This window comes from Salvelinus namaycush, chromosome 3 (assembly GCF_016432855.1).
Source record: "Salvelinus namaycush isolate Seneca chromosome 3, SaNama_1.0, whole genome shotgun sequence".
Taxonomy (NCBI): domain Eukaryota; kingdom Metazoa; phylum Chordata; class Actinopteri; order Salmoniformes; family Salmonidae; genus Salvelinus; species Salvelinus namaycush.
The window spans coordinates 88,514,003-88,541,993 of NC_052309.1; the positions used below are offsets into that span (position 1 = coordinate 88,514,003).

Sequence of the window (27,991 nt, forward strand, 5' to 3'; positions counted from 1 at the left end):
ATCTTTAACTGGTTTAATGTTTGTAGTTTGCATGTTTCAGCAATGATTAACATGGTTAAATAGTCGTAAATCTCTGCTTGATTTTGTTTTCGGTATATTTTCCATTTTTATACATTCTATTTTTCCACGGAAGAAATCAATAATTAACACAATTACTATAAATAAATGGACGCTACCTGTTATTAAATGGAAATTGCTCTCCGTAAATATAACCAGAGTATGTAGTATGTAGTATGCTTTCTGTCCTTCATTACTGGGAAAGGCCTAGATTCTAGGTCGGAGAAGATCCTACATCCATCTCATTAGATCAGAACAGGATGGACCAAACAAAAAAATATATAGTTGTTTTGCTGCATACCACACATAGTTTTTCTACCCATATGATGTGGATCATTATCAGGTTAATTGATTTACAAGCTTCTGTAAAAACAATAACACCATGGATGTAATAACACTTTAAACAAGTAGTTTGTAAATGTGTTTGTTTAGGGTCAACACTGGTAAGTTAAGGTTGGTTATGTAAATTAGACTCTGTCCCCTAGGATTTTCTTCTGAATAACTTGTCAGGGAATAGCATTTTCCAATCAGCTTCAGGCAACTTTTGACGTAAAGCATGATCACACCTGTAGTGACTACTTCTATCCGTCACGTCCATTGTTGTTGATCACTTGTTCACGAGATCATGAATATGCATAGCCATCTTGAGACAACTCCAAAAGTGTTTTTTCTCAAATTTGCCAGATGTCACGTTTCCTAATTATATCCGTACACTTAACCTAAGCATTACGAAATAAGTATTTGATTAAAAAATAAACCTCATGTAGCAAATAATCAATTCAAATGTATGTTTACCAAATTCGACACTCATTGACTTTTATTCAAAATCTCCTCACTTGGTGAGCGAAAGAAACGCAACATCGCCACCTGCTGGAGAAGACATGTCTGTTATCCCTCTCGCTTCTTCTGGTTATGCATCAATCTTTTAACTGCGTCTCTCGGCTTGTAAACCCCCCCGAGTAATTTCACCAAAGACAGTACAAATTTCAACATGACAGCAAGAGGAGCCTACAGCAAGCAGAGTGAGAGGGAGACTGCACGCAAACACAGAATGCCAATAGCCTGTTTACAAGAACATTTTATTTGATAACTGTGACAACAGTATTCTGGATATTTCCCTTTATTTTCTTGGGTTGCAATTGTCCCCGTGTGTTCAGCAGATCTGTACAGTACGTGTGTTGGGGGGGTGTCCATCTGGAAAGAGACAGCATTGTGTGTTTGTAGCCAATAACAGTGGGAGGATAACTCCTATAATACGGCTCTTTCTATCCTCTCAAACCAACAAGTCAGGAAAACATTACCTTTAGGTTCACTTCTTCATGAGAAGCTGCATCCCGAGTGATGTACAACAACGTTTCAGTACTTATTTTTCAATATCTTTATTTTGTTTTATCGAACAGACTGGACAACCAATTGTACATCATCATATGTGATCTTGGACTGATGTACAATAGTAAAACTCAGGTTCTTCATTTTAAACATGCCATAAAGACATCTGAAATAAATAGAACTGTAATAATGACAAACGTTGGTATGTACAAATGTGTTGTTAGGCAGAGTTACAATGCTTAGTTCCAAACCTGTATATATGGGGACACAGCAACAGGCTGACAGAGTGACATGGTAGAGGTGGGTGACATCATAGACCATGGGAGTAAGCAAGCACTCCAAAATGATAGTTCTAGAATAGTTTTAGGACCAGTTTCCCCAGACACAGATTAAGCCTAGTGCTGGATTCTAAATCATTCTGAATGGAGAATCTCCATTGAAAGTGTTAAATCCAAGACTAGGCTTAAAAGATGCACTATGCAGATATCACACCGCCATTTCCTGGTTGCTTGAATTCGAATTTCAAATTGTGAGAAAACAAGCAAGTATAGTGTAGAGAATCATTGTAGCATCTAAACCGCTGTGAAATATATTTTCCATAACCAAAAACATTGTATTTTCAGCTGATTTGAAGCTGGTGTACAAAATCCAAAGTAAAAGAACCAAAAAACAAAACTATAAAAAGCAGAAGCATAGAAATATAACAGATCTATCACCTTCTTAGACTTGCTTTCAATGGAAATAACAGATCTATAATATTTCTATTTAAATTTGGTCAGGGCACCCAAAAAGCTATTTATTGCAGCTTTAATCTGTGTCTGGGAAACTGTCCTTAAGGCTTTTCATTTAAGGCTGTGATAGGAGGGAGCACTATTAACCCCAGATGGAGATAAGACAGAATGGGGGATGGAAAATACATCACAAGTGAATATCAACGACAGAAACCAGGAAGAGGCATGTCAGTTCTCTATGAGGTTCTCTATTACAAACGTTTCATCGACAGGACAGGAGCCAACGTGACAAAATGGTCACCAATAACAATTTGCATATTAGTCAAAGATGAGCATTTTTAGCCCGATTAAAACTAGACTGAGCACTCCCCTCATGGTGAACACAACATTAAGTCTGGTTTAACCAGGCTAGGATCTAGTCTAGAAAAAGGGATGAGCGTGACCCACTGTTAGGTAGCTCTAGGGTGAGGTTTCCCCCAAGTACAGATCTAGGATCAGCTTCCCCTCCCCAATCCTAAACTTAACCATTAGTGGGGTAAAGGGAAAAACTGACCCAGGGTCAGCATCTAAGGCAACTTCACCCTACCTGTTAGATGGTTGGACTGCTGGGTTATTGTTGCTGCAGGTTATGGTAGACAGGGTGTTAGCTGGATGAGATTCAACCACCAACAGGTGCACAGTACAGTATATATACACACATCTCAGTATACAGTACAGTATATATATATATATCTCTCTCAATGTGAATAAGTTGTCTGACACACTGCTGTGCTCAGGGTTGACTTGTTTGTTTCTATAAGCAACAGTTTTGTCTGATACTAGTTACGCATCAGGGAAAGAGGATTAATTTAATATAACACGATACCAACCTCATGTAAATACACGGTCATCCATCCAAGGCTTATATAAAGTAGTAAGGACTTAGTCTTTCCCTGAACATCACCGGCCATCCATCCAAGGCTTATATAAAGAAGGACTGAGTCCAAAATGACACTATTCCTATGTAGTGCATTACTTTAGACCAGCGCACCATGGTCCCTGGTCAAAAGGAGTGCACTAGATAGTGAATAGGGTGCCATTAGAACGGTAGTCTGTGGTGAAGCGGACCTAACTTCATTAATGAAGAGGACAGCAGCCGATGTTTCCAGGCTATTTAACAGGGAGGTCCCTCCCTCCCTACCAGACTACAGATGGTCCACCAGCTGACCGGTCTGTTCTGTCTGGTCAGCCCACACCCAGGACAATAGGGACTGTGGGGGTGCATCTCAATAGTATAAAGTGGTTTCCTCGTCTTCTCTCCTTTCCCTCCTCTGCACTGATGGGAAGGAAATTACAGGTGAAAGCTCATTTCGGGTAGAGATAGATCATCCATATTGCTTTTACCGGTCCTGTTTTCTCATTCTCTCCAAGACTAACTGTGCTATTGAGATGAGGAGATGAGGCTATTAACTGGACTATTGAGATGCAGCCCAATAAGAGAACATGGTTCTGATCACAGCCTGAACACAATAAAAGTGAATTCAGTCATTCTTCTGGACATGGGGGTTAAGGGTCATCAACTCCATCTGACCCCATAACATAAACACAAACAAACAGGAAATATTGCATCTTAAAGCATACATACAGTAATGATGAAATCACCTAACTTTGCAAAAAGTCCCTTTTCATTTTTAAATACAACACTGTAAATATACATTATTTGTAATTGTGCAATTCATTCAGAGAAGAAAATAAAAGGTTAAGAGGAAGGAAGCTGCAGTCCGTTGGGGACCTTTGTCAGGTACAGTTGCTGTTATAGAGTGAAACTGATAAACTGATGGAGCCAAAATGGAGACACTCCAGAGCACAGAGGTCACCAACACATCATCCACATGAGCAAAGAACAGCTCAGGCAGAGGCATGTGCCTGTATGTTAAATACACACAAACACACTCAGCATCCAACCCCACTCATAGGTGAGTGAGACCTTTTCAATCATTCAGTCAAGTGTCTCTCCTACACACACACACACACACACACACAGTAACGGTTCTTCAAGTGTTCTCTCCTCTCAGTGTTCTGCGGGGTGTACAGGAGTTGTACAGAGATTTGGGGTGACGGAGGGGGTGAGGTTGGGGTGAAGGATGAGGGGTACCCTTGTTCTGCGGGGAGCTTGTACAGAGGTTGGGGCCATGCTAAACGGTGAGAGGCAGCATGCCAGGAGGGGAGACAGTCCGGGGCGATGCCAGGGCAGTCAGGGTGCTGGGGTCCAGTCCATTCACAGCCCTGTGGGGGACAACACCAGACAGAGAGAAACCAAGAAGACAGAAGTTAGTTCATTCACAATATCAAATAGAAAGCTGTTTGGGTATTCTCTACATACTCTGGTTAGACCAACTCTGACTCAAAATGGGATAGAGTCCATTCAGCCTGTCACTTCTTCTACTGTCTCGGAGTGAGTCACACTAACACTGCAGACAGGAAGTCAAGCAGAGAGGTAGATGGACCAGTAGGAATACTCCTGAGAGAAAGACAGAACTCACGTTTTGTCGTAGTAGGTGGTGTGTAGTGAGTGGGAGAACTTGGTGGCGTTGCTGTTGAGGAGGTTTCCGTTCCCAGTGATCATGTTGCTGGACGACGTGGAGTAGGTTTTCCTCACCGCCTGGTCCTTGGCAAAGTTCCTACATGCAGCTAGCTTGGACTCCAGCGCCTAAGGACAGACAAACATGGCCTACATTAGACTAATCACAAGCTGTGGATTCTGTTGTAACCTTTAATTCAGGTGACAGACACCATTCCAATATACTCTGCTGTCAAGAGAGGAGACGGAAGCCAAACTGTTGGGTTCACTCAAGAAGAGTGTTCATAATGTTTTGTCGTCAACATTAGCTTCAGACGATGGATACATAGCAATGGAAAACATTGCTACAAGAAACAAAAGTCTGATATTTACCCCCACTTTTCTAAGAAGGTCCCCAACGATATTAAGAGCAGAGATTCTTGCTGATGGGGTCAGAGGTGAGCCGCCAGGCCCAGAGCCATTTGTTAACACTGTAGAGAGAAGAGAAGAGGAGAGGAGAGGAGAGGAGAGGAGAGAGAAGAGAAGAGAGAGGAGAGGAGCTGAGAAGAGAGAGGAGAGGAGAGGAGCTGAGAAGAGAGAGGAGAGGAGCTGAGAAGAGAGAGGAGAGGAGAGGAGAGGAGAGACAGAGAGACAGAGAAGAGACAGAGAAGAGACAGAACAGACAGAGAAGAGACAGAGAAGAGACAGAGGAGAGGAGAGGAGAGACAGAGGAGAGAAGACAGAGGAGAGACAGAGGAGAGGAGAGGAGAGACAGAGGAGAGACAGAGGAGAGGAGAGAAGAGACAGAGGAGAGGAGAGAAGAGACAGAGGAGAGGAGAGAAGAGACATGGGAGAGAAGAGACAGAGGAGAGGAGAGGAGAGACAGAGGAGAGAAGAGACAGAGGAGAGGAGAGAAGAGACAGAGGAGAGGAGAGACAGAGGAGAGACAGAGGAGAGAAGAGACAGAGGAGAGACAGAGGAGAGAAGAGACAGAGAGACAGAGAAGAGACAGAGAGGAGAGAAGAGACAGAGAGGAGAGACAGAGAGGAGAGACAGAGAGGAGAGACAGAGAGGAGAGACAGAGAGGAGAGACAGAGAGGAGAGACAGAGAGGAGAGACAGAGAGGAGAGACAGAGAGGAGAGACAGAGAAGAGAGACAGAGAAGAGAGACAGAGAAGAGAGAGGAGAGGAGAGACAGAGAGGAGAGACAGAGAGACAGAGAAGAGACAGAGAAGAGACAGAGAAGAGACAGAGAAGAGACAGAGAAGAGACAGAGAAGAGGAGAGGAGAGACAGAGAGGAGAGAAGAGACAGAGGAGAGGAGAGAAGAGACAGAGGAGAGGAGAGAAGAGACAGAGAAGAGACAGAGAGACAGAGACAGAGAAGAGACAGAGAGAGAGAAGAGACAGAGAAGAGACAGAGAAGAGAAGAGACAGAGAAGAGACAGAGAAGAGATGAGACAGAGAAGAGAAGAGACAGAGAGGAGAGACAGAGGAGAGACAGAGAGGAGAGACAGAGAGGAGAGACAGAGAGGAGAGACAGAGAGGAGAGACAGAGAGGAGAGACAGAGAGGAGAGACAGAGAGGAGAGACAGAGAGGAGAGACAGAGAGGAGAGACAGAGAGGAGAGACATAGAGGAGAGACAGAGAAGAGAGACAGAGAAGAGAGACAGAGAAGAGAGAGGAGAGAAGAGACAGAGAGACAGAGAAGAGACAGAGAAGAGACAGAGAAGAGACAGAGAAGAGACAGAGAAGAGACAGAGAAGAGACAGAGAAGAGACAGAGAAGAGACAGAGAGGGACAGAGAAGAGACAGAGAAGAGACAGAGAAGAGACAGAGAAGAGACAGAGAAGAGACAGAGGAGAGACAGAGACAGAGAAGAGACAGAGAAGACAGAGGAGAGAAGAGACAGAGAAGAGACAGAGGAGAGAAGAGACAGAGAGACAGAGGAGAGACAGAGAGACAGAGGAGAGACAGAGAGACAGAGAAGAGACAGAGAGACAGAGAAGAGACAGAGAGACAGAGAAGAGACAGAGAGACAGAGAAGAGACAGAGAGACAGAGAAGAGACAGAGAGACAGAGAAGAGACAGAGAAGAGACAGAGAGGAGAGACAGAGAGGAGAGACAGAGAGGAGAGACAGAGAGGAGAGACAGAGAGGAGAGACAGAGAGGAGAGACAGAGAGGAGAGACAGAGAGGAGAGACAGAGAGGAGAGAGAGAGAGGAGAGAGAGACAGAGAGGAGAGGAGAGGAGAGACAGAGAGGAGAGACAGAGAAGAGATGAGACAGAGAGGAGACAGAGAAGAGAAGAGACAGAGAGGAGATGAGACAGAGAGGAGACAGAGAGGAGAAGAGACAGAGAGGAGAAGAGACAGAGAAGAGAAACAGAGAGGAGAGACAGAGAGGAGACAGAAGAGAAACAGAGAGGAGAGACAGAAGAGAAACAGAGAGGAGAGGCAGAGAGGAGAAACAGAGAGGAGAGGAGAGACAGAGAGGAGAGGAGAGACAGAGAGGAGAGGAGAGACAGAGAGGAGAGGAGAGACAGAGAGGAGAGACAGAGAGGAGAGACAGAGAGGAGACAGAGAGGAGACGGAGAGGAGACGGAGAGGAGACGGAGAGGAGACGGAGAGGAGACAGAGGAGAGGAGAGGAGAGGAGAGGAGAGGAGAGGAGAGGAGAGGAGAGGAAAGGAGAGGAGACGAGAGGAGAGGAGACAGAGAGGAGAGGAGAGGAGACGGAGAGGAGAGGAGAGGAGAGGAGAGGAGAGGAGAGGAGAGGAGAGGAGAGGAGAGGAGAGGAGAGACAGAGAGGAGAGGAGAGGAGAAGAGAGAGGAGAGGAGAGGAGAGGAGAGGAGAGGAGAGGAGAGGAGACGGGAGAGGAGACGGGAGAGAAGAGAGGAGAGGGGCCAGAGGAGAGGAGAGGAGAAGAGAGAGGAGATGGGTGAGGAGAGGAGAGACGGAGAGGAGAGGAGAGACGGAGAGGAGAGGAGAGACGGAGAGGAGAGGAGAGACGGAGAGGAGAGGAGAGGAGAGACGGAGAGGAGAGGAGAGAAGGAGAGGAGAGGAGAGAAGGAGAGGAGAGAAGGAGAGGAGAGAAGGAGAGGAGAGAAGGAGAGGAGAGAAGGAGAGGAGAGAAGGAGAGGAGAGACGGAGAGGAGTGTTTAGTACATGACAGATACCTATAAACTTTCACACGGAGGTACAGCTCCAAAAGTGAAGGAACTAAATAACAGACCTGGGTTCAAATAGTATTTATATACTTTCAAAACACTTTGAGCATTGAATTGAGACTGCCTGGAGGGACTTTTGAGACTCTTCCATGGATTCCATTGCACCCAGCAAGCTCAATAAAGCACATGTAAAGTATTTGAAAGACAAGGAACACTATTTCCACCCAGGTCTGTTAGAAGACACGGCTGTTGACCTACCTGATGATTTAGGGTTGATGAACGGGTGCTCCATGCCCTTCCCTACAGGGGTGACAGGCAGGGACAGGGAGGCCTGGACAGCAGAGTCCATCTTGTCCATGTCCAGGGTAGGGGAGCTGGGGGCTGACATCCTGTCTGCAGTCCTCTCCCTCACCACCATCTCCTGTCTCAGGTCTGGGGGGCAGATAGACAGACATGAGATACAAGCACCAATACAGACATGACATTCCGTCTGCAGTCTTCTCCCTCTCCGCCAGCTCCTGTCTCAGGTCTGAGGCATCAGTCACACCAATACAGACATGATTCTACCATATGGATAGAGCAGTGTTTCACAACCCTCTCCTCAAGTACCAGCCAGACAGCTCCAACTATTTCATATACTCCAGTACTATCACTACATCTGATTACACTGGTCTACTATCATCAAGCACATGATTAGTAGGGGACAGGGAGTTAGGGGAACAGGGAGTTAGGGGTTACCCCCATCCAAACCGCTGGCTTCATCCTTCAGTCTCTACTGAGACCACTAGACTACTTCTCATCCAGCTGACTTAATACAGCAGTATTACCCATAACAGAAAGGGTCGGTCTGAGATAGAGGTAGGTGTTTCATGTCTTCATACCTCTGGCTTCATCCTTCAGTCTCTGAACTGACTCCAGTAGAGACTCCTTCTCATCCAGCTCACTCTCCAGGAAGGCATTCCTCTCTATGGCCTGGTTCAGACGACCCTCAAAGTCCTCCAGAGATACGATGGTCGCCCTGATGGAGGGAGGAGGAGAAGAGTTGGGGTGGACAACGGTTAGTAGCAGAAACAGGTGAAAAATGTACAGTATCTGTGTGGGTTGGATAACTGGGTTAACACTGAGTGGAGTAACACTCTCTTTACAAGCATTTCACTACACCCACAATGACATCTGCTAAATATGTGTATGTGACCAATTCATTTGATACTGAGGCACAGCTACCAGGCAGCATCCACTTAGCCTACAACCCAGGCCTGAACTCAAAACATTTGAATGGCTGTGTTAGTAACGTTCTACTGTGGTATATAGTGACCTCTTGGCTCTCTCCAGGTCATCGTTGGCCTGCTCCAGTTCTCTGACGTATTTATGAAGCTGTTCCTTGATTCCTCTGGTCTGTCCCAGGTCATCCTCTAACATGGAGACCTGCTTATAGCTCTGAGCATACTGCTGCTCCAACTTCTCCTACAGGGGGAGAGAGAACAACGTTCAGACAACATATAGACCTGCTTATAGCTCTGAGCATACTGCTGCTCCAACTTCTCCTACAGGGAGAGAACAACGTTCAGACAACATATAGACCTGCTTATAGCTCTGAGCATACTGCTGCTCCAACTTCTCCTACAGGGAGAGAACAACGTTAGGACAACATATAGACCTGCTTATAGCTCTGAGCATACTGCTGCTCCTGCGGGGGGCGAGAGAGGGAATGAGTGTGTGGAGATGGTTGCATTGATGACCGAGGTGACAGGTGGAAGGGAGTGTTGACATGCCAACTTAATGTTAACATTCTCGGTGTTCATAGACTCTACAACTCCTTTGTTCTCTGGCGAGGGGTGAAGAATGGCTCATAGGTGTCAGAATCAAGCCAACCTAAAGTCTGGGTCAACAGCAAGGCTAGCCCAGCTCCACCGGCCCCCAGCTCCACCGGCCCCCAGCTCCACCGGCCCCCAGCTCCACCGGCCCTCACATGAATCACAGTCCTCCATTGCCCGATCATAGAACTGTAGTCTAGTCTACTGCACACTCACATGTTGCTGCCATATGTAGTCTAACAGGCTGTCTAACACACATGAATATGGTTATCCCACAGACAGAAGGAAATGGTCATGAAAGACAGCACCTCATCATAAAGAAGCATGTGTTATTTAATCTCAGTGATCTACATCCTGGTTAGCATCATGTTCTATTATCCCAGTGCTCTACATCCTGGTTAGCATCATGTTCTATTATCTCAGTGCTCTACATCCTGGTTAGCATCATGTTCTATTATCCCAGTGATCTACATCCTGGTTAGCATCATGTTCTATTATCCCAGTGATCTACATCCTGGTTAGCATCATGTTCTATTATCCCAGTGATCTACATCCTGGTTAGCATCATGTTCTATTATCCCAGTGCTCTACATCCTGGTTAGCATCATGTTCTATTATCCCAGTGCTCTACATCCTGGTTAGCATCATGTTCTATTATCTCAGTGCTCTACATCCTGGTTAGCATCATGTTCTATTATCCCAGTGATCTACATCCTGGTTAGCATCATGTTCTATTATCTCAGTGCTCTACATCCTGGTTAGCAGCATGTTCTATTATCTCAGTGCTCTACATCCTGGTTAGCATCATGTTCTATTATCCCAGTGATCTACATCCTGGTTAGCATCATGTTCTATTATCTCAGTGCTCTACATCCTGGTTAGCATCATGTTCTATTATCTCAGTGATCTACATCCTGGTTAGCATCATGTTCTATTATCTCAGTGATCTACATCCTGGTTAGCATCATGTTCTATTATCTCAGTGCTCTACATCCTGGTTAGCATCATGTTCTATTATCTCAGTGCTCTACATCCTGGTTAGCATCATGTTCTATTATCTCAGTGCTCTACATCCTGGTTAGCATCATGTTCTATTATCCCAGTGATCTACATCCTGGTTAGCATCATGTTCTATTATCTCAGTGCTCTACATCCTGGTTAGCATCATGTTCTATTATCCCAGTGATCTACATCCTGGTTAGCATCATGTTCTATTATCTCAGTGATCTACATCCTGGTTAGTATCATGTTCTATTATCTCAGTGCTCTACATCCTGGTTAGCATCATGTTCTATTATCTCAGTGATCTACATCCTGGTTAGCATCATGTTCTATTATCCCAGTGCTCTACATCCTGGTTAGCATCATGTTCTATTATCTCAGTGATCTACATCCTGGTTAGCATCATGTTCTATTATCTCAGTGCTCTACATCCTGGTTAGCATCATGTTCTATTATCTCAGTGCTCTACATCCTGGTTAGCATCATGTTCTATTATCTCAGTGATCTACATCCTGGTTAGCATCATGTTCTATTATCCCAGTGCTCTACATCCTGGTTAGCATCATGTTCTATTATCTCAGTGCACTACATCCTGGTTAGCATCATGTTCTATTATCCCAGTGCTCTACATCCTGGTTAGCATCATGTTCTATTATCTCAGTGATCTACATCCTGGTTAGCATCATGTTCTATTATCCCAGTGCTCTACATCCTGGTTAGCATCATGTTCTATTATCTCAGTGCTCTACATCCTGGTTAGCATCATGTTCTATTATCTCAGTGCTCTACATCCTGGTTAGCATCATGTTCTATTATCCCAGTGCTCTACATCCTGGTTAGCATCATGTTATATTATCCCAGTGCTCTACATCCTGGTTAGCATCATGTTCTATTATCTCAGTGATCTACATCCTGGTTAGCATCATGTTATATTATCTCAGTGCTCTACATCCTGGTTAGCATCATGTTCTATTATCTCTGTGCTCTACATCCTGGTTAGCATCATGTTCTATTATCTCAGTGCTCTACATCCTGGTTAGCATCATGTTCTATTATCCCAGTGATCTACATCCTGGTTAGCATCATGTTCTATTATCTCAGTGCTCTACATCCTGGTTAGCATCATGTTCTATTATCTCAGTGCTCTACATCCTGGTTAGCATCATGTTCTATTATCCCAGTGATCTACATCCTGGTTAGCATCATGTTCTATTATCTCAGTGCTCTACATCCTGGTTAGCATCATGTTCTATTATCCCAGTGCTCTACATCCTGGTTAGCATCATGTTCTATTATCCCAGTGCTCTACATCCTGGTTAGCATCATGTTCTATTATCTCAGTGCTCTACATCCTGGTTAGCATCATGTTCTATTATCCCAGTGATCTACATCCTGGTTAGCATCATGTTATATTATCTCAGTGCTCTACATCCTGGTTAGCATCATGTTCTATTATCCCAGTGATCTACATCCTGGTTAGCATCATGTTCTATTATCTCAGTGCACTACATCCTGGTTAGCATCATGTTCTATTATCCCAGTGCACTACATCCTGGTTAGCATCATGTTCTATTATCCCAGTGCTCTACATCCTGGTTAGCATCATGTTCTATTATCTCAGTGATCTACATCCTGGTTAGCATCATGTTCTATTATCTCAGTGCACTACATCCTGGTTAGCATCATGTTCTATTATCTCAGTGCTCTACATCCTGGTTAGCATCATGTTCTATTATCTCAGTGCTCTACATCCTGGTTAGCATCATGTTCTATTATCTCAGTGCTCTACATCCTGGTTAGCATCATGTTCTATTATCCCAGTGATCTACATCCTGGTTAGCATCATGTTCTATTATCTCAGTGATCTACATCCTGGTTAGCATCATGTTCTATTATCCCAATGATCTACATCCTGGTTAGTGATATAGCTGGCCAGCACGAGTGATCTAACCAGTGATATGCTGGTCAGCCAGCCAACACATGCAGCTCTCTCTCTCTGGCAGGCAGCAGGGACATCCAGGAGTGGCTTTACTCTGACATCCAGGTGTAGTGGTTGAGCCCTGTTTCCTGTTTCCAGTCCCTGGTGAATGGCTGACGTCAACTGATGTTCCGGAACTGTAATCCAGTGTTTGCCAAACCGAATCCCCAGGAACAGTGTTTGCCGAACCGAATCCCCAGGAACAGTGTTTGCCGAACCGAATCCCCAGGAACAGTGTTTGCCGAACCGAATCCCCAGGAACAGTGTTTGCCGAACCGAATCCCCAGGAACAGTGTTTGCCGAACCGAATCCCCAGGAACAGTGTTTGCCGAACCGAATCCCCAGGAACAGTGTTTGCCGAACCGAATCCCCAGGAACAGTGTTTGCCGAACCGAATCCCCAGGAACAGTGTTTGCCGAACCGAATCCCCAGGAACAGTGTTTGCCGAACCGAATCCCCAGGAACAGTGTTTGCCGAACCGAATCCCCAGGAACAGTGTTTGCCGAACCGAATCCCCAGGAACAGTGTTTGCCGAACCGAATCCCCAGGAACAGTGTTTGCCGAACCGAATCCCCAGGAACAGTGTTTGCCGAACCGAATCCCCAGGAACAGTGTTTGCCGAACCGAATCCCCAGGAACAGTGTTTGCCGAACCGAATCCCCAGGAACAGTGTTTGCCGAACCGAATCCCCAGGAACAGTGTTTGCCGAACCGAATCCCCAGGAACAGTGTTTGCCGAACCGAATCCCCAGGAACAGTGTTTGCCGAACCGAATCCCCAGGAACAGTGTTTGCCGAACCGAATCCCCAGGAACAGTGTTTGCCGAACCGAATCCCCAGGAACAGTGTTTGCCGAACCGAATCCCCAGGAACAGTGTTTGCCGAACCGAATCCCCAGGAACAGTGTTTGCCGAACCGAATCCCCAGGAACAGTGTTTGCCGAACCGAATCCCCAGGAACAGTGTTTGCCGAACCGAATCCCCAGGAACAGTGTTTGCCGAACCGAATCCCCAGGAACAGTGTTTGCCGAACCGAATCCCCAGGAACAGTGTTTGCCGAACCGAATCCCCAGGAACAGTGTTTGCCGAACCGAATCCCCAGGAACAGTGTTTGCCGAACCGAATCCCCAGGAACAGTGTTTGCCGAACCGAATCCCCAGGAACAGTGTTTGCCGAACCGAATCCCCAGGAACAGTGTTTGCCGAACCGAATCCCCAGGAACAGTGTTTGCCGAACCGAATCCCCAGGAACAGTGTTTGCCGAACCGAATCCCCAGGAACAGTGTTTGCCGAACCGAATCCCCAGGAACAGTGTTTGCCGAACCGAATCCTCAGGAACAGTGTTTGCCGAACCGAATCCCCAGTAACAGTGTTTGCCGAACCGAATCCCCAGGAACAGTGTTTACCGAACCGAATCCCCAGGAACAGTGTTTACCGAACCGAATCCCCAGGAACAGTGTTTGCCGAACCGAATCCCCAGGAACAGTGTTTGCCAAACCGAATCCTCAGGAACAGTGTTTGCCGAACAGAATCCCCAGTAACAGTGTTTGCCGAACCGAATCCCCAGGAACAGTGTTTACCGAACCGAATCCCCAGGAACAGTGTTTGCCGAACCGAATCCCCAGGAACAGTGTTTGCCAAACCGAATCCCCAGGAACAGTGTTTGCCGAACCGAATCCCCAGGAACAGTGTTTGCCAAACCGAATCCCCAGGAACAGTGTTTGCCGAACCGAATCCCCAGGAACAGTGTTTGCCGAACCGAATCCTCAGGAACAGTGTTTGCCAAACCGAATCCCCAGGAACAGTGTTTGCCGAACCGAATCCCCAGGAACAGTGTTTACCGAACCGAATCCCCAGGAACAGTGTTTGCCGAACCGAATCCCCAGGAACAGTGTTTACCGAACCGAATCCTCAGGAACAGTGTTTGCCGAACCGAATCCCCAGGAACAGTGTTTACCGAACCGAATCCCCAGGAACAGTGTTTACCGAACCGAATCCCCAGGAACAGTGTTTGCCAAACCGAATCCTCAGGAACAGTGTTTGCCGAACAGAATCCCCAGTAACAGTGTTTGCCGAACCGAATCCCCAGGAACAGTGTTTACCGAACCGAATCCTCAGGAACAGTGTTTGCCGAACCGAATCCCCAGGAACAGTGTTTACCGAACCGAATCCCCAGGAACAGTGTTTACCGAACCGAATCCCCAGGAACAGTGTTTGCCAAACCGAATCCTCAGGAACAGTGTTTGCCGAACAGAATCCCCAGTAACAGTGTTTGCCGAACCGAATCCCCAGGAACAGTGTTTACCGAACCGAATCCCCAGGAACAGTGTTTGCCAAACCGAATCCCAACCGTTTCACATATTTGTTAAAATCCAACACCAAGAGGTACAACATTTACCTCGAGGTTATCCAGCTCGCACTTCAGTGTTTGGTTCTAACCCCTCGGTCTGTGTGTGTGTGTGTGTGTGTGTCTGTTCCTGCGTGTGTTACCTTGAGGTTGTCCAACTCGCTCTTCAGTCTTTGGTTCTCTGTGTGCAGGTCTCTGAGGCGGTGTTCAGCCTGTCCTAGCTGGGCCTCTAACTCTGCCTCCAGCTCTCTGCTCCCTTCCTGGAACTCCAGCAACTCCTCCTGGGCCTCATGGTAACTGAGGAAGACACGGGAGAGAACGGACTGTTACACCCAGTCAGACACTACCACACTGTCTCTCCTGCAACTCCACCAGCTCCTCATGGTAGCTGGAGGACACACGGGAGGGACTGTTATTTAATGATTAATTGTAATGAGTGGTAGTCACATCCCCTGGACAGTCAGACAGACCTACCCTGTGTGGTCAGTGGAGCATGTCTGAACACACCCGGTCTCTTAACTCATAATATCCTGTCTCCAGATCCCTTTACCCCTCACCCCTCTCAGAACACACGGAACAGCAGCAGGCATATAGGAGCCATCTGTATCAGCTAATGACAAACCCCTGCTGAGGTCTTAAAGCTCTATCAGACCTGCTGAGGTACTGTCTTAAAGCTCTATCAGACCTGCTGAGGTACTGTCTTAAAGCTCTATCAGACCTGCTGAGGTACTGTCTTAAAGCTCTATCAGACCTGCTGAGGTACTGTCTTAAAGCTCTATCAGACCTGCTGAGGTACTGTCTTAAAGCTCTATCAGACCTGCTGAGGTACTGTCTTAAAGCTCTATCAGACCTGCTGAGCTACTGTCAAAGCTCTATCAGACCTGCTGAGCTACTGTCATAAAGCTCTATCAGACCTGCTGAGCTACTGTCATAAAGCTCTATCAGACCTGCTGAGCTACTGTCATAAAGCTCTATCAGACCTGCTGAGCTACTGTCATAAAGCTCTATCAGACCTGAGGTACCGTCTCTGTCATAAAGCTCTATCAGACCTGCTGAGGTACTGTCTTAAAGCTCTATCAGACCTGCTGAGCTACTGTCATAAAGCTCTATCAGACCTGCTGAGGTACTGTCATAAAGCTCTATCAGACCTGCTGAGGTACTGTCTTAAAGCTCTATCAGACCTGCTGAGGTACTGTCTTAAAGCTCTATCAGACCTGAGGTACCGTCTCTGTCATAAAGCTCTATCAGACCTGAGGTACCGTCTCTGTCATAAAGCTCTTTTAGACCTGAGGTACCGTCTTAAAGCTCTATCAGACCTGAGGTACGGTCTCTGTCATAAAGCTCTATCAGACCTGAGGTACTGTCTCTGTCATAAAGCTCTACCAGACCTGAGGTACCGTCTCTGTCATAAAGCTCTATCAGACCTGCTGAGGTACTGTCTCTGTCATAAAGCTCTATCAGACCTGCTGAGGTACTGTCTTAAAGCTCTATCAGACCTGCTGAGGTACTGTCTTAAAGCTCTATCAGACCTGCTGAGGTACTGTCATAAAGCTCTATCAGACCTGCTGAGGTACTGTCATAAAGCTCTATCAGACCTACTGAGGTACTGTCATAAAGCTCTATCAGACCTACTGAGGTACCGTCTCTGTCATAAAGCTCTATCAGACCTACTGAGGTACCGTCTCTGTCATAAAGCTCTATCAGACCTACTGAGGTACCGTCTCTGTCATAAAGCTCTATCAGACCTACTGAGGTACCGTCTCTGTCATAAAGCTCTATCAGACCTACTGAGGTACCGTCTCTGTCATAAAGCTCTATCAGACCTACTGAGGTACCGTCTCTGTCATAAAGCTCTATCAGACCTACTGAGGTACCGTCTCTGTCATAAAGCTCTATCAGACCTACTGAGGTACCGTCTCTGTCATAAAGCTCTATCAGACCTACTGAGGTACCGTCTCTGTCATAAAGCTCTATCAGACCTACTGAGGTACTGTCTGTCATAAAGCTCTATCAGACCTACTGAGGTACCGTCTCTGTCTTAAAGCTCTATCAGACCTACTGAGGTACCGTCTCTGTCATAAAGCTCTATCAGACCTACTGAGGTACCGTCTCTGTCATAAAGCTCTATCAGACCTACTGAGGTACCGTCTCTGTCATAAAGCTCTATCAGACCTACTGAGGTACCGTCTCTGTCATAAAGCTCTATCAGACCTACTGAGGTACCGTCTCTGTCATAAAGCTCTATCAGACCTACTGAGGTACCGTCTCTGTCATAAAGCTCTATCAGACCTACTGAGGTACCGTCTCTGTCATAAAGCTCTATCAGACCTACTGAGGTACTGTCTGTCTTAAAGCTCTATCAGACCTACTGAGGTACTGTCTGTCTTAAAGCTCTATCAGACCTACTGAGGTACCGTCTCTGTCATAAAGCTCTTTTAGACCTGAGGTACCATCTTAAAGCTCTATCAGACCTGAGGTACTGTCTCTGTCATAAAGCTCTATCAGACCTGAGGTACTGTCTCTGTTATAAAGTGCTAGATACAACTTAGTAATACAGTCCAGTAATATCTACAGATAAGCCTAGCTGAAAGGCCTGGACTCCTGGATTGTAGCATAGCACTTTCTCTTGTCCCATGTGGCTGTATATCAGTCTATCATCGGTCTGTCCATAGACATAAAACACCTAGAACTTACTATCTGTCTGGTCATAGATGTAATGCAACTAGAATGGTTCTGCATGGCCCCTGACTCATCTGTCATGACAAAGGCCAATGCCATGCTAGAGCTGAATGAATGCAGACTTTCCATGCCATTCATTCAGTCAGGTGGCTCCACTGAATTGAATTAGAATGGTTGGTTAAGGTGTGAGAACCTAGGGCATGGTATACTAATCTGGTAGTCAGATATGTTAGCCTGGACCAAGATCTGTTTGTGCTATAAAATAATAACATGCCATTTAGCAGACGTTTTAATCCCAAGTGACTTACAGTCATGTGTGCATATATTTTACATATGGGTGGTCCCGGGAATCAAACCCACTACCATGGCATTACAAGTGCCATGCTCTACCAACTGAGCTACAAAGGACCACTGTTTGGCATGACAAGGAGTTGAGATGATCGCACAAACAGATCTGGGACCAGGTTACAGATACATAGTTCCACTGACCAGGGATGAACCTTGAACTGAAAAGGTCTGAGTGACACACACACACATTAACAGGGTTAGACAGCTCTGGGGTCGGTTAACAGGCAGCCACTGTACCATCCTTGGCCTCACTGGGTTTCCCTGCTCATTCCACACATAGTTACCGTACCAGAAGCACACACAGTTACCGCACCAAAAACACACATAGTTACCATACTAGAAGCACACATAGCCAGGCTGCTTCATCAGCACACATGGCCAGTTTGGCCACAGAACAGCCCTGTTCAACTATGGCTCTGACTGGACTGGCTTCGGTTACCTTCCCTCTGGCTCTGACAACATTACGGTTTTCAGACAATATGACCAAAATACCTCTGTGTACAAACAAGTATTTGTATTTATTATGGATCCCCATTAGTTCCTGCCAAGGCAGCAGCTACTCTTCCTGGGGTTTATTATGGATCCCCATTAGTTCCTGCCAAGGCAGCAGCTACTCTTCCTGGGGTTTATTATGGATCCCCATTAATTCCTGCCAAGAGAGCAGCTATTCTTCCTGGGGTCCAGCAACATTAAGGCGGTTATATACAATAAAAAACATCACATTACACACCAGATTTCGCAACACATTAAGTGTGTTCACTCAGGTCACTACTCTACAATACAAAATCCATGTGTACGTGTGTGTGTGCATAGCGCGCATGTTGTGTGCTAAATAGGCGTAAGTTATAATATAAAATTATTTGTGTGTGTATGTTATTGTGTGTGTGTGTGTAGCGTAGCAGTGCCATCTGGGACCTCCTCATGAACACACACTAGGCCTATACTCTAGAATGTGTTATGTCAACACTGACAGGGTCTGGTTCTACAGAGCCTGGGAAAACAGAACCACCTGAACATGTGCAGGACTGTAGACCTGTATCATGTTGATCTAGTAACATAGTTAATAATGTAGACCTGTATCATGTTGAACTAGTAACATAGTTAATAATGTAGACCTGTATCATGTTGATCTAGTAACATAGTTAATAATGTAGACCTGTATCATGTTGAACTAGTAACATAGTTAATAATGTAGACCTGTATCATGTTGATCTAGTAACATAGTTAATAATGTAGACCTGTATCATGTTGATCTAGTAACATAGTTAATAATGTAGACCTGTATCATGTTGATCTAGTAACATAGTTAATAATGTAGACCTGTATCATGTTGAACTAGTAACATAGTTAATAATGTAGACCTGTATCATGTTGATCTAGTAACATAGTTAATAATGTAGACCTGTATCATGTTGATCTAGTAACATAGTTAATAATGTAGACCTGTATCATGTTGATCTAGTAACATAGTTAATAATGTAGACCTGTATCATGTTGATCTAGTAACATAGTTAATAATGTAGACCTGTATCATGTTGATCTAGTAACATAGTTAATAATGTAGACCTGTATCATGTTGATCTAGTAACATAGTTAATAATGTAGACCTGTATCATGTTGATCTAGTAACATAGTTAATAATGTAGACCTGTATCATGTTGAACTAGTAACATAGTTAATAATGTAGACCTGTATCATGTTGATCTAGTAACATAGTTAATAATGTAGACCTGTATCATGTTGATCTAGTAACATAGTTAATAATGTAGACCTGTATCATGTTGATCTAGTAACATAGTTAATAATGTAGACCTGTATCATGTTGATCTAGTAACATAGTTAATAATGTAGACCTGTATCATGTTGATCTAGTAACATAGTTAATAATGTAGACCTGTATCATGTTGATCTAGTAACATAGTTAATAATGTAGACCTGTATCATGTTGAACTAGTAACATAGTTAATAATGTAGACCTGTATCATGTTGATCTAGTAACATAGTTAATAATGTAGACCTGTATCATGTTGATCTAGTAACATAGTTAATAATGTAGACCTGTATCATGTTGAACTAGTAACATAGTTAATAATGTAGACCTGTATCATGTTGATCTAGTAACATAGTTAATAATGTAGACCTGTATCATGTTGATCTAGTAACATAGTTAATAATGTAGACCTGTATCATGTTGATCTAGTAACATAGTTAATAATGTAGACCTGTATCATGTTGATCTAGTAACATAGTTAATAATGTAGACCTGTATCATGTTGATCTAGTAACATAGTTAATAATGTAGACCTGTATCATGTTGATCTAGTAACATAGTTAATAATGTAGACCTGTATCATGTTGATCTAGTAACATAGTTAATAATGTAGACCTGTATCATGTTGAACTAGTAACATAGTTAATAATGTAGACCTGTATCATGTTGAACTAGTAACATAGTTAATAATGTAGACCTGTATCATGTTGAACTAGTAACATAGTTAATAATGTAGACCTGTATCATGTTGATCTAGTAACATAGTTAATAATGTAGACCTGTATCATGTTGAACTAGTAACATAGTTAATAATGTAGACCTGTATCATGTTGAACTAGTAACATAGTTAATAATGTAGACCTGTATCATGTTGATCTAGTAACATAGTTAATAATGTAGACCTGTATCATGTTGAACTAGTAACATAGTTAATAATGTAGACCTGTATCATGTTGAACTAGTAACATAGTTAATAATGTAGACCTGTATCATGTTGATCTAGTAACATAGTTAATAATGTAGACCTGTATCATGTTGATCTAGTAACATAGTTAATAATGTAGACCTGTATCATGTTGATCTAGTAACATAGTTAATAATGTAGACCTGTATCATGTTGAACTAGTAACATAGTTAATAATGTAGACCTGTATCATGTTGATCTAGTAACATAGTTAATAATGTAGACCTGTATCATGTTGATCTAGTAACATAGTTAATAATGTAGACCTGTATCATGTTGATCTAGTAACATAGTTAATAATGTAGACCTGTATCATGTTGATCTAGTAACATAGTTAATAATGTAGACCTGTATCATGTTGATCTAGTAACATAGTTAATAATGTAGACCTGTATCATGTTGAACTAGTAACATAGTTAATAATGTAGACCTGTATCATGTTGAACTAGTAACATAGTTAATAATGTAGACCTGTATCATGTTGATCTAGTAACATAGTTAATAATGTAGACCTGTATCATGTTGAACTAGTAACATAGTTAATAATGTAGACCTGTATCATGTTGATCTAGTAACATAGTTAATAATGTAGACCTGTATCATGTTGATCTAGTAACATAGTTAATAATGTAGACCTGTATCATGTTGATCTAGTAACATAGTTAATAATGTAGACCTGTATCATGTTGATCTAGTAACATAGTTAATAATGTAGACCTGTATCATGTTGATCTAGTAACATAGTTAATAATGTAGACCTGTATCATGTTGATCTAGTAACATAGTTAATAATGTAGACCTGTATCATGTTGATCTAGTAACATAGTTAATAATGTAGACCTGTATCATGTTGAACTAGTAACATAGTTAATAATGTAGACCTGTATCATGTTGATCTAGTAACATAGTTAATAATGTAGACCTGTATCATGTTGAACTAGTAACATAGTTAATAATGTAGACCTGTATCATGTTGATCTAGTAACATAGTTAATAATGTAGACCTGTATCATGTTGATCTAGTAACATAGTTAATAATGTAGACCTGTATCATGTTGAACTAGTAACATAGTTAATAATGTAGACCTGTATCATGTTGATCTAGTAACATAGTTAATAATGTAGACCTGTATCATGTTGAACTAGTAACATAGTTAATAATGTAGACCTGTATCATGTTGATCTAGTAACATAGTTAATAATGTAGACCTGTATCATGTTGATCTAGTAACATAGTTAATAATGTAGACCTGTATCATGTTGAACTAGTAACATAGTTAATAATGTAGACCTGTATCATGTTGATCTAGTAACATAGTTAATAATGTAGACCTGTATCATGTTGATCTAGTAACATAGTTAATAATGTAGACCTGTATCATGTTGATCTAGTAACATAGTTAATAATGTAGACCTGTATCATGTTGATCTAGTAACATAGTTAATAATGTAGACCTGTATCATGTTGATCTAGTAACATAGTTAATAATGTAGACCTGTATCATGTTGATCTAGTAACATAGTTAATAATGTAGACCTGTATCATGTTGAACTAGTAACATAGTTAATAATGTAGACCTGTATCATGTTGATCTAGTAACATAGTTAATAATGTAGACCTGTATCATGTTGATCTAGTAACATAGTTAATAATGTAGACCTGTATCATGTTGATCTAGTAACATAGTTAATAATGTAGACCTGTATCATGTTGATCTAGTAACATAGTTAATAATGTAGACCTGTATCATGTTGATCTAGTAACATAGTTAATAATGTAGACCTGTATCATGTTGATCTAGTAACATAGTTAATAATGTAGACCTGTATCATGTTGATCTAGTAACATAGTTAATAATGTAGACCTGTATCATGTTGATCTAGTAACATAGTTAATAATGTAGACCTGTATCATGTTGATCTAGTAACATAGTTAATAATGTAGACCTGTATCATGTTGATCTAGTAACATAGTTAATAATGTAGACCTGTATCATGTTGATCTAGTAACATAGTTAATAATGTAGACCTGTATCATGTTGATCTAGTAACATAGTTAATAATGTAGACCTGTATCATGTTGATCTAGTAACATAGTTAATAATGTAGACCTGTATCATGTTGATCTAGTAACATAGTTAATAATGTAGACCTGTATCATGTTGATCTAGTAACATAGTTAATAATGTAGACCTGTATCATGTTGATCTAGTAACATAGTTAATAATGTAGACCTGTATCATGTTGATCTAGTAACATAGTTAATAATGTAGACCTGTATCATGTTGATCTAGTAACATAGTTAATAATGTAGACCTGTATCATGTTGATCTAGTAACATAGTTAATAATGTAGACCTGTATCATGTTGATCTAGTAACATAGTTAATAATGTAGACCTGTATCATGTTGATCTAGTAACATAGTTAATAATGTAGACCTGTATCATGTTGATCTAGTAACATAGTTAATAATGTAGACCTGTATCATGTTGATCTAGTAACATAGTTAATAATGTAGACCTGTATCATGTTGATCTAGTAACATAGTTAATAATGTAGACCTGTATCATGTTGATCTAGTAACATAGTTAATAATGTAGACCTGTATCATGTTGATCTAGTAACATAGTTAATAATGTAGACCTGTATCATGTTGATCTAGTAACATAGTTAATAATGTAGACCTGTATCATGTTGATCTAGTAACATAGTTAATAATGTAGACCTGTATCATGTTGATCTAGTAACATAGTTAATAATGTAGACCTGTATCATGTTGATCTAGTAACATAGTTAATAATGTAGACCTGTATCATGTTGATCTAGTAACATAGTTAATAATGTAGACCTGTATCATGTTGATCTAGTAACATAGTTAATAATGTAGACCTGTATCATGTTGATCTAGTAACATAGTTAATAATGTAGACCTGTATCATGTTGATCTAGTAACATAGTTAATAATGTAGACCTGTATCATGTTGATCTAGTAACATAGTTAATAATGTAGACCTGTATCATGTTGATCTAGTAACATAGTTAATAATGTAGACCTGTATCATGTTGATCTAGTAACATAGTTAATAATGTAGACCTGTATCATGTTGATCTAGTAACATAGTTAATAATGTAGACCTGTATCATGTTGATCTAGTAACATAGTTAATAATGTAGACCTGTATCATGTTGATCTAGTAACATAGTTAATAATGTAGACCTGTATCATGTTGATCTAGTAACATAGTTAATAATGTAGACCTGTATCATGTTGATCTAGTAACATAGTTAATAATGTAGACCTGTATCATGTTGATCTAGTAACATAGTTAATAATGTAGACCTGTATCATGTTGATCTAGTAACATAGTTAATAATGTAGACCTGTATCATGTTGATCTAGTAACATAGTTAATAATGTAGACCTGTATCATGTTGATCTAGTAACATAGTTAATAATGTAGACCTGTATCATGTTGATCTAGTAACATAGTTAATAATGTAGACCTGTATCATGTTGATCTAGTAACATAGTTAATAATGTAGACCTGTATCATGTTGATCTAGTAACATAGTTAATAATGTAGACCTGTATCATGTTGATCTAGTAACATAGTTAATAATGTAGACCTGTATCATGTTGATCTAGTAACATAGTTAATAATGTAGACCTGTATCATGTTGATCTAGTAACATAGTTAATAATGTAGACCTGTATCATGTTGATCTAGTAACATAGTTAATAATGTAGACCTGTATCATGTTGATCTAGTAACATAGTTAATAATGTAGACCTGTATCATGTTGATCTAGTAACATAGTTAATAATGTAGACCTGTATCATGTTGATCTAGTAACATAGTTAATAATGTAGACCTGTATCATGTTGATCTAGTAACATAGTTAATAATGTAGACCTGTATCATGTTGATCTAGTAACATAGTTAATAATGTAGACCTGTATCATGTTGATCTAGTAACATAGTTAATAATGTAGACCTGTATCATGTTGATCTAGTAACATAGTTAATAATGTAGACCTGTATCATGTTGATCTAGTAACATAGTTAATAATGTAGACCTGTATCATGTTGATCTAGTAACATAGTTAATAATGTAGACCTGTATCATGTTGATCTAGTAACATAGTTAATAATGTAGACCTGTATCATGTTGATCTAGTAACATAGTTAATAATGTAGACCTGTATCATGTTGATCTAGTAACATAGTTAATAATGTAGACCTGTATCATGTTGATCTAGTAACATAGTTAATAATGTAGACCTGTATCATGTTGATCTAGTAACATGCCGGATATAGGCTATACGTGTTCTAGAACACCCTGCCGGATATACGTGTTCTAGAACACCCTGCCGGATATACGTGTTCTAGAACACCCTGCCGGATATAGGCTATACGTGTTCTAGAACACCCTGCCGGATATAGGCTATACGTGTTCTAGAACACCCTGCCGGATATAGGCTATACGTGTTCTAGAACACCCTGCCGGATATAGGCTATACGTGTTCTAGAACACCCTGCCGGATATAGGCTATACGTGTTCTAGAACACCCTGCCGGATATAGGCTATACGTGTTCTAGAACACCCTGCCGGATATAGGCTATATGTGTTCTAGAACTCCCTGCTAGATATAGGCTATATGTGTTCTAGAACACCCTGCTGGATATAGGATATCTGTTCTAGAACACCCTGCTGGATATAGGATATCTGTTCTAGAACACCCTGCTGGATATAGGATATCTGTTCTAGAACACCCTGCTGGATATAGGATATCTGTTCTAGAACACCCTGCTGGATATAGGATATCTGTTCTAGAACACCCTGCTGGATATAGGATATCTGTTCTAGAACACCCTGCTGGATATAGGATATCTGTTCTAGAACACCCTGCTGGATATAGGATATCTGTAAAAGTGACAGAGTCATATTCAATAGAAACCAAAAGGAAGAAAAGGGACTGAAACGGGGAGGTAGGCTACTACCTGAACCAGTACAATAAGAAATGCTAATTTTCCTTGCAAATGTGTTCCATTACAACACGTTTTGCTACGGTGTGCACTAATGATGACTCCCCAGCACTAAGAACAACTAGACCTAAACTTACTCGGCCTAATTTAGGCCAATGAATCCATTGCTTCCTGTGTCGATGGTAACGTTAACAAAGGCCTATAGAGGAACAGGCCATGTGTCAGATGATCACATGACTGTTATGACATAACCTTGTTATTCATCTTCCAGACGTTATGAGCAAACATAAAAGCCTTGCTTTATGTAACAGAGCCGAGAGCAAGCCATGTGGTTTCCTGGTCAGGTATAATTATATTACTGAGAAGACGTCAAAGTGAAAGACTGTGCCTAGCTTGAGTTTCAATTTGGAACATGTATGTAGAGGAGAGTAGTTCAACAGATCCAATGACAAACTGCTGAGTCTAATCTTCTGAAACTCAATGTTTGACCATGTATAAATCACTGATTTAGTTAACTGAGCTATGAGTAGCCTAGATCGGTTGACATGAACATACCTGTTCTTATACTTGAGGGACAAGGCCTTCCAGTAGTCGATCTCCTGGTCTTTTGAAGTGAACGTTGGTATCATGTCTGTGTCCATGGTAGAACAACCTGAAGAGGAGAACAACATGGTCACCTGAAGCTAGTTTAAAGACAGACGTATCCTGAAAGTAGGTCGAAACATTTGAATGGCAGAAAACCAAACATAGGGTTTATTCTTACCCAAGAAAAGTAGCAGACTAATTCATTGCAAAAATAAAATAAAAGTACTTAATCTTATGCTCAGGCGGCCTGGCTGTCTGTCAGGAGTCTGTCTGGCTGTCAGGCGGCCTGGCTGGCTGTCAGGCGGCCTGGCTGGCTGTCAGGCGGCCTGGCTGGCTGTCAGGCGGCCTGGCTGGCTGTCAGGAGTCTGGCTGGCTGTCATCACAGTTATTCAAGACCCACTGACTTCAATTCAGCCTCCCTCCACCTCTCTTCTAACAACAAGGGCCTGATACAGTGACCCAGCAGCAACACCTGGGTGACAACCAGCCATTTGGTAGACCAACTCCTCAGTAACGAGATGTAGGATGCCCCCAGTAGGCCCCCCAGAGCCCCTTCATACAGACCAGGGCCTCCTCATTAAAACTTCTAACCCTGTTTGTTTGACATGGGCCACAGCAGACTGGACATGTTTTCAAAAAAGCTTCATTCACTTCCATTCATGGCCATTGTGTGTGTTGAATGCCAATCATAAACACATGGAACAGAAGTAGTGTGGAAATCAGCAGTGTTATGAATGAAGCTGTGGTTGGGCCAAAGCCACCGCAGAGGGAGGATGTCTACCCTGTGATTAAACCCCCACGCGTCTGTTTGGTTCAGTGTGTGTGTGCTGTGTGAGGTTGAACAGCAGGGAGTCCCCAGCCCTCCCAGTGGCTCCAGGAATAGGCAAGGCTACTAGTGATCATCTCTGGTTTAGAGGGATTTCCAGCATGCATGGGTCAGTCGCTTCAACCCGTCCCAACACCAGCACTCTAAAGTTACTGTGCAGAACTCGCTCCTCCACTTCCTGGTTGCTAAAATTCTAATAGTTTGCCTAATTTCAGTTTATGTGACAAAACAAGCAGTCATTGTGTAGAGAATCATTGTACTGTCTAAACCGCTGTGAAATATATTTTCTGTAAGCAAAAATATTGTATATTCAGCTGTTTGAAGCTGGTGTACAAAACCGAAAGTAAAAGACGCATAAACGTTAATTCAGAACGGGAAGCATAGAAATAGCACAGATAGAACAGACCTACTGCTTCTTAGACTTGCTTTCAACGGGAATGACAGATCTATAACTCACATTTCTATGTGAATTTGGTCAGGTCGCCCCCCAAAAAATGTTGTAGCTTTGTGACATATTGTAGCTTTAACAGACGGATGGGTCAGCACAGCGGTCAGCCACCCCAACAGCAGGCCAGCACTCTAACAGACGGATGGGTCAGCGGTCTGGTCAGCCACCCCAACACCAGCAGCGTCCTCTATACTGCACTCTGCTAAACAGAATGTCAAATGGCTTTTAATTCAGTTAACAAGGGAGAGTCATCTGTCAGTTAGACAGGTCCCAGGGGTCATGGGGTCAAAGGGAGAATAGCTGTTCTCTCGCACATTACTCTAGGTGTATGTATGGTATGCAGAGCGTGCGTGTGTTTTGCAGCTCAGGAAACTGTTGTTACAACACTAGCTTACTACTGGGACTCATTCAGGAAACTGTGG

The 27,991-nt window shown here is 42.4% G+C and overlaps 1 protein-coding gene across 1 annotated transcript in view; it reads right to left on the bottom strand.

Annotated features, from left to right (window-relative positions):
- Positions 1-1,420: 1,420 nt before the first annotated feature.
- The window catches only part of ndel1b (nudE neurodevelopment protein 1-like 1b), a 29,264-nt gene continuing 2,693 nt past the window's right edge, over positions 1,421-27,991 (bottom strand). Inside the window, exons 2-9 of the mRNA XM_038986757.1 lie at positions 26,266-26,362; positions 15,103-15,256; positions 9,138-9,286; positions 8,704-8,840; positions 8,081-8,254; positions 5,050-5,147; positions 4,640-4,806; positions 1,421-4,382 (exon numbers count right to left, since the gene is read on the bottom strand). Of these exons, the coding sequence (XP_038842685.1) occupies positions 4,292-4,382; positions 4,640-4,806; positions 5,050-5,147; positions 8,081-8,254; positions 8,704-8,840; positions 9,138-9,286; positions 15,103-15,256; positions 26,266-26,351 (1,056 nt within the window). The 5' untranslated portion in view covers positions 26,352-26,362 and the 3' untranslated portion in view covers positions 1,421-4,291. The remainder of the gene's footprint in view (positions 4,383-4,639; positions 4,807-5,049; positions 5,148-8,080; positions 8,255-8,703; positions 8,841-9,137; positions 9,287-15,102; positions 15,257-26,265; positions 26,363-27,991) is intronic.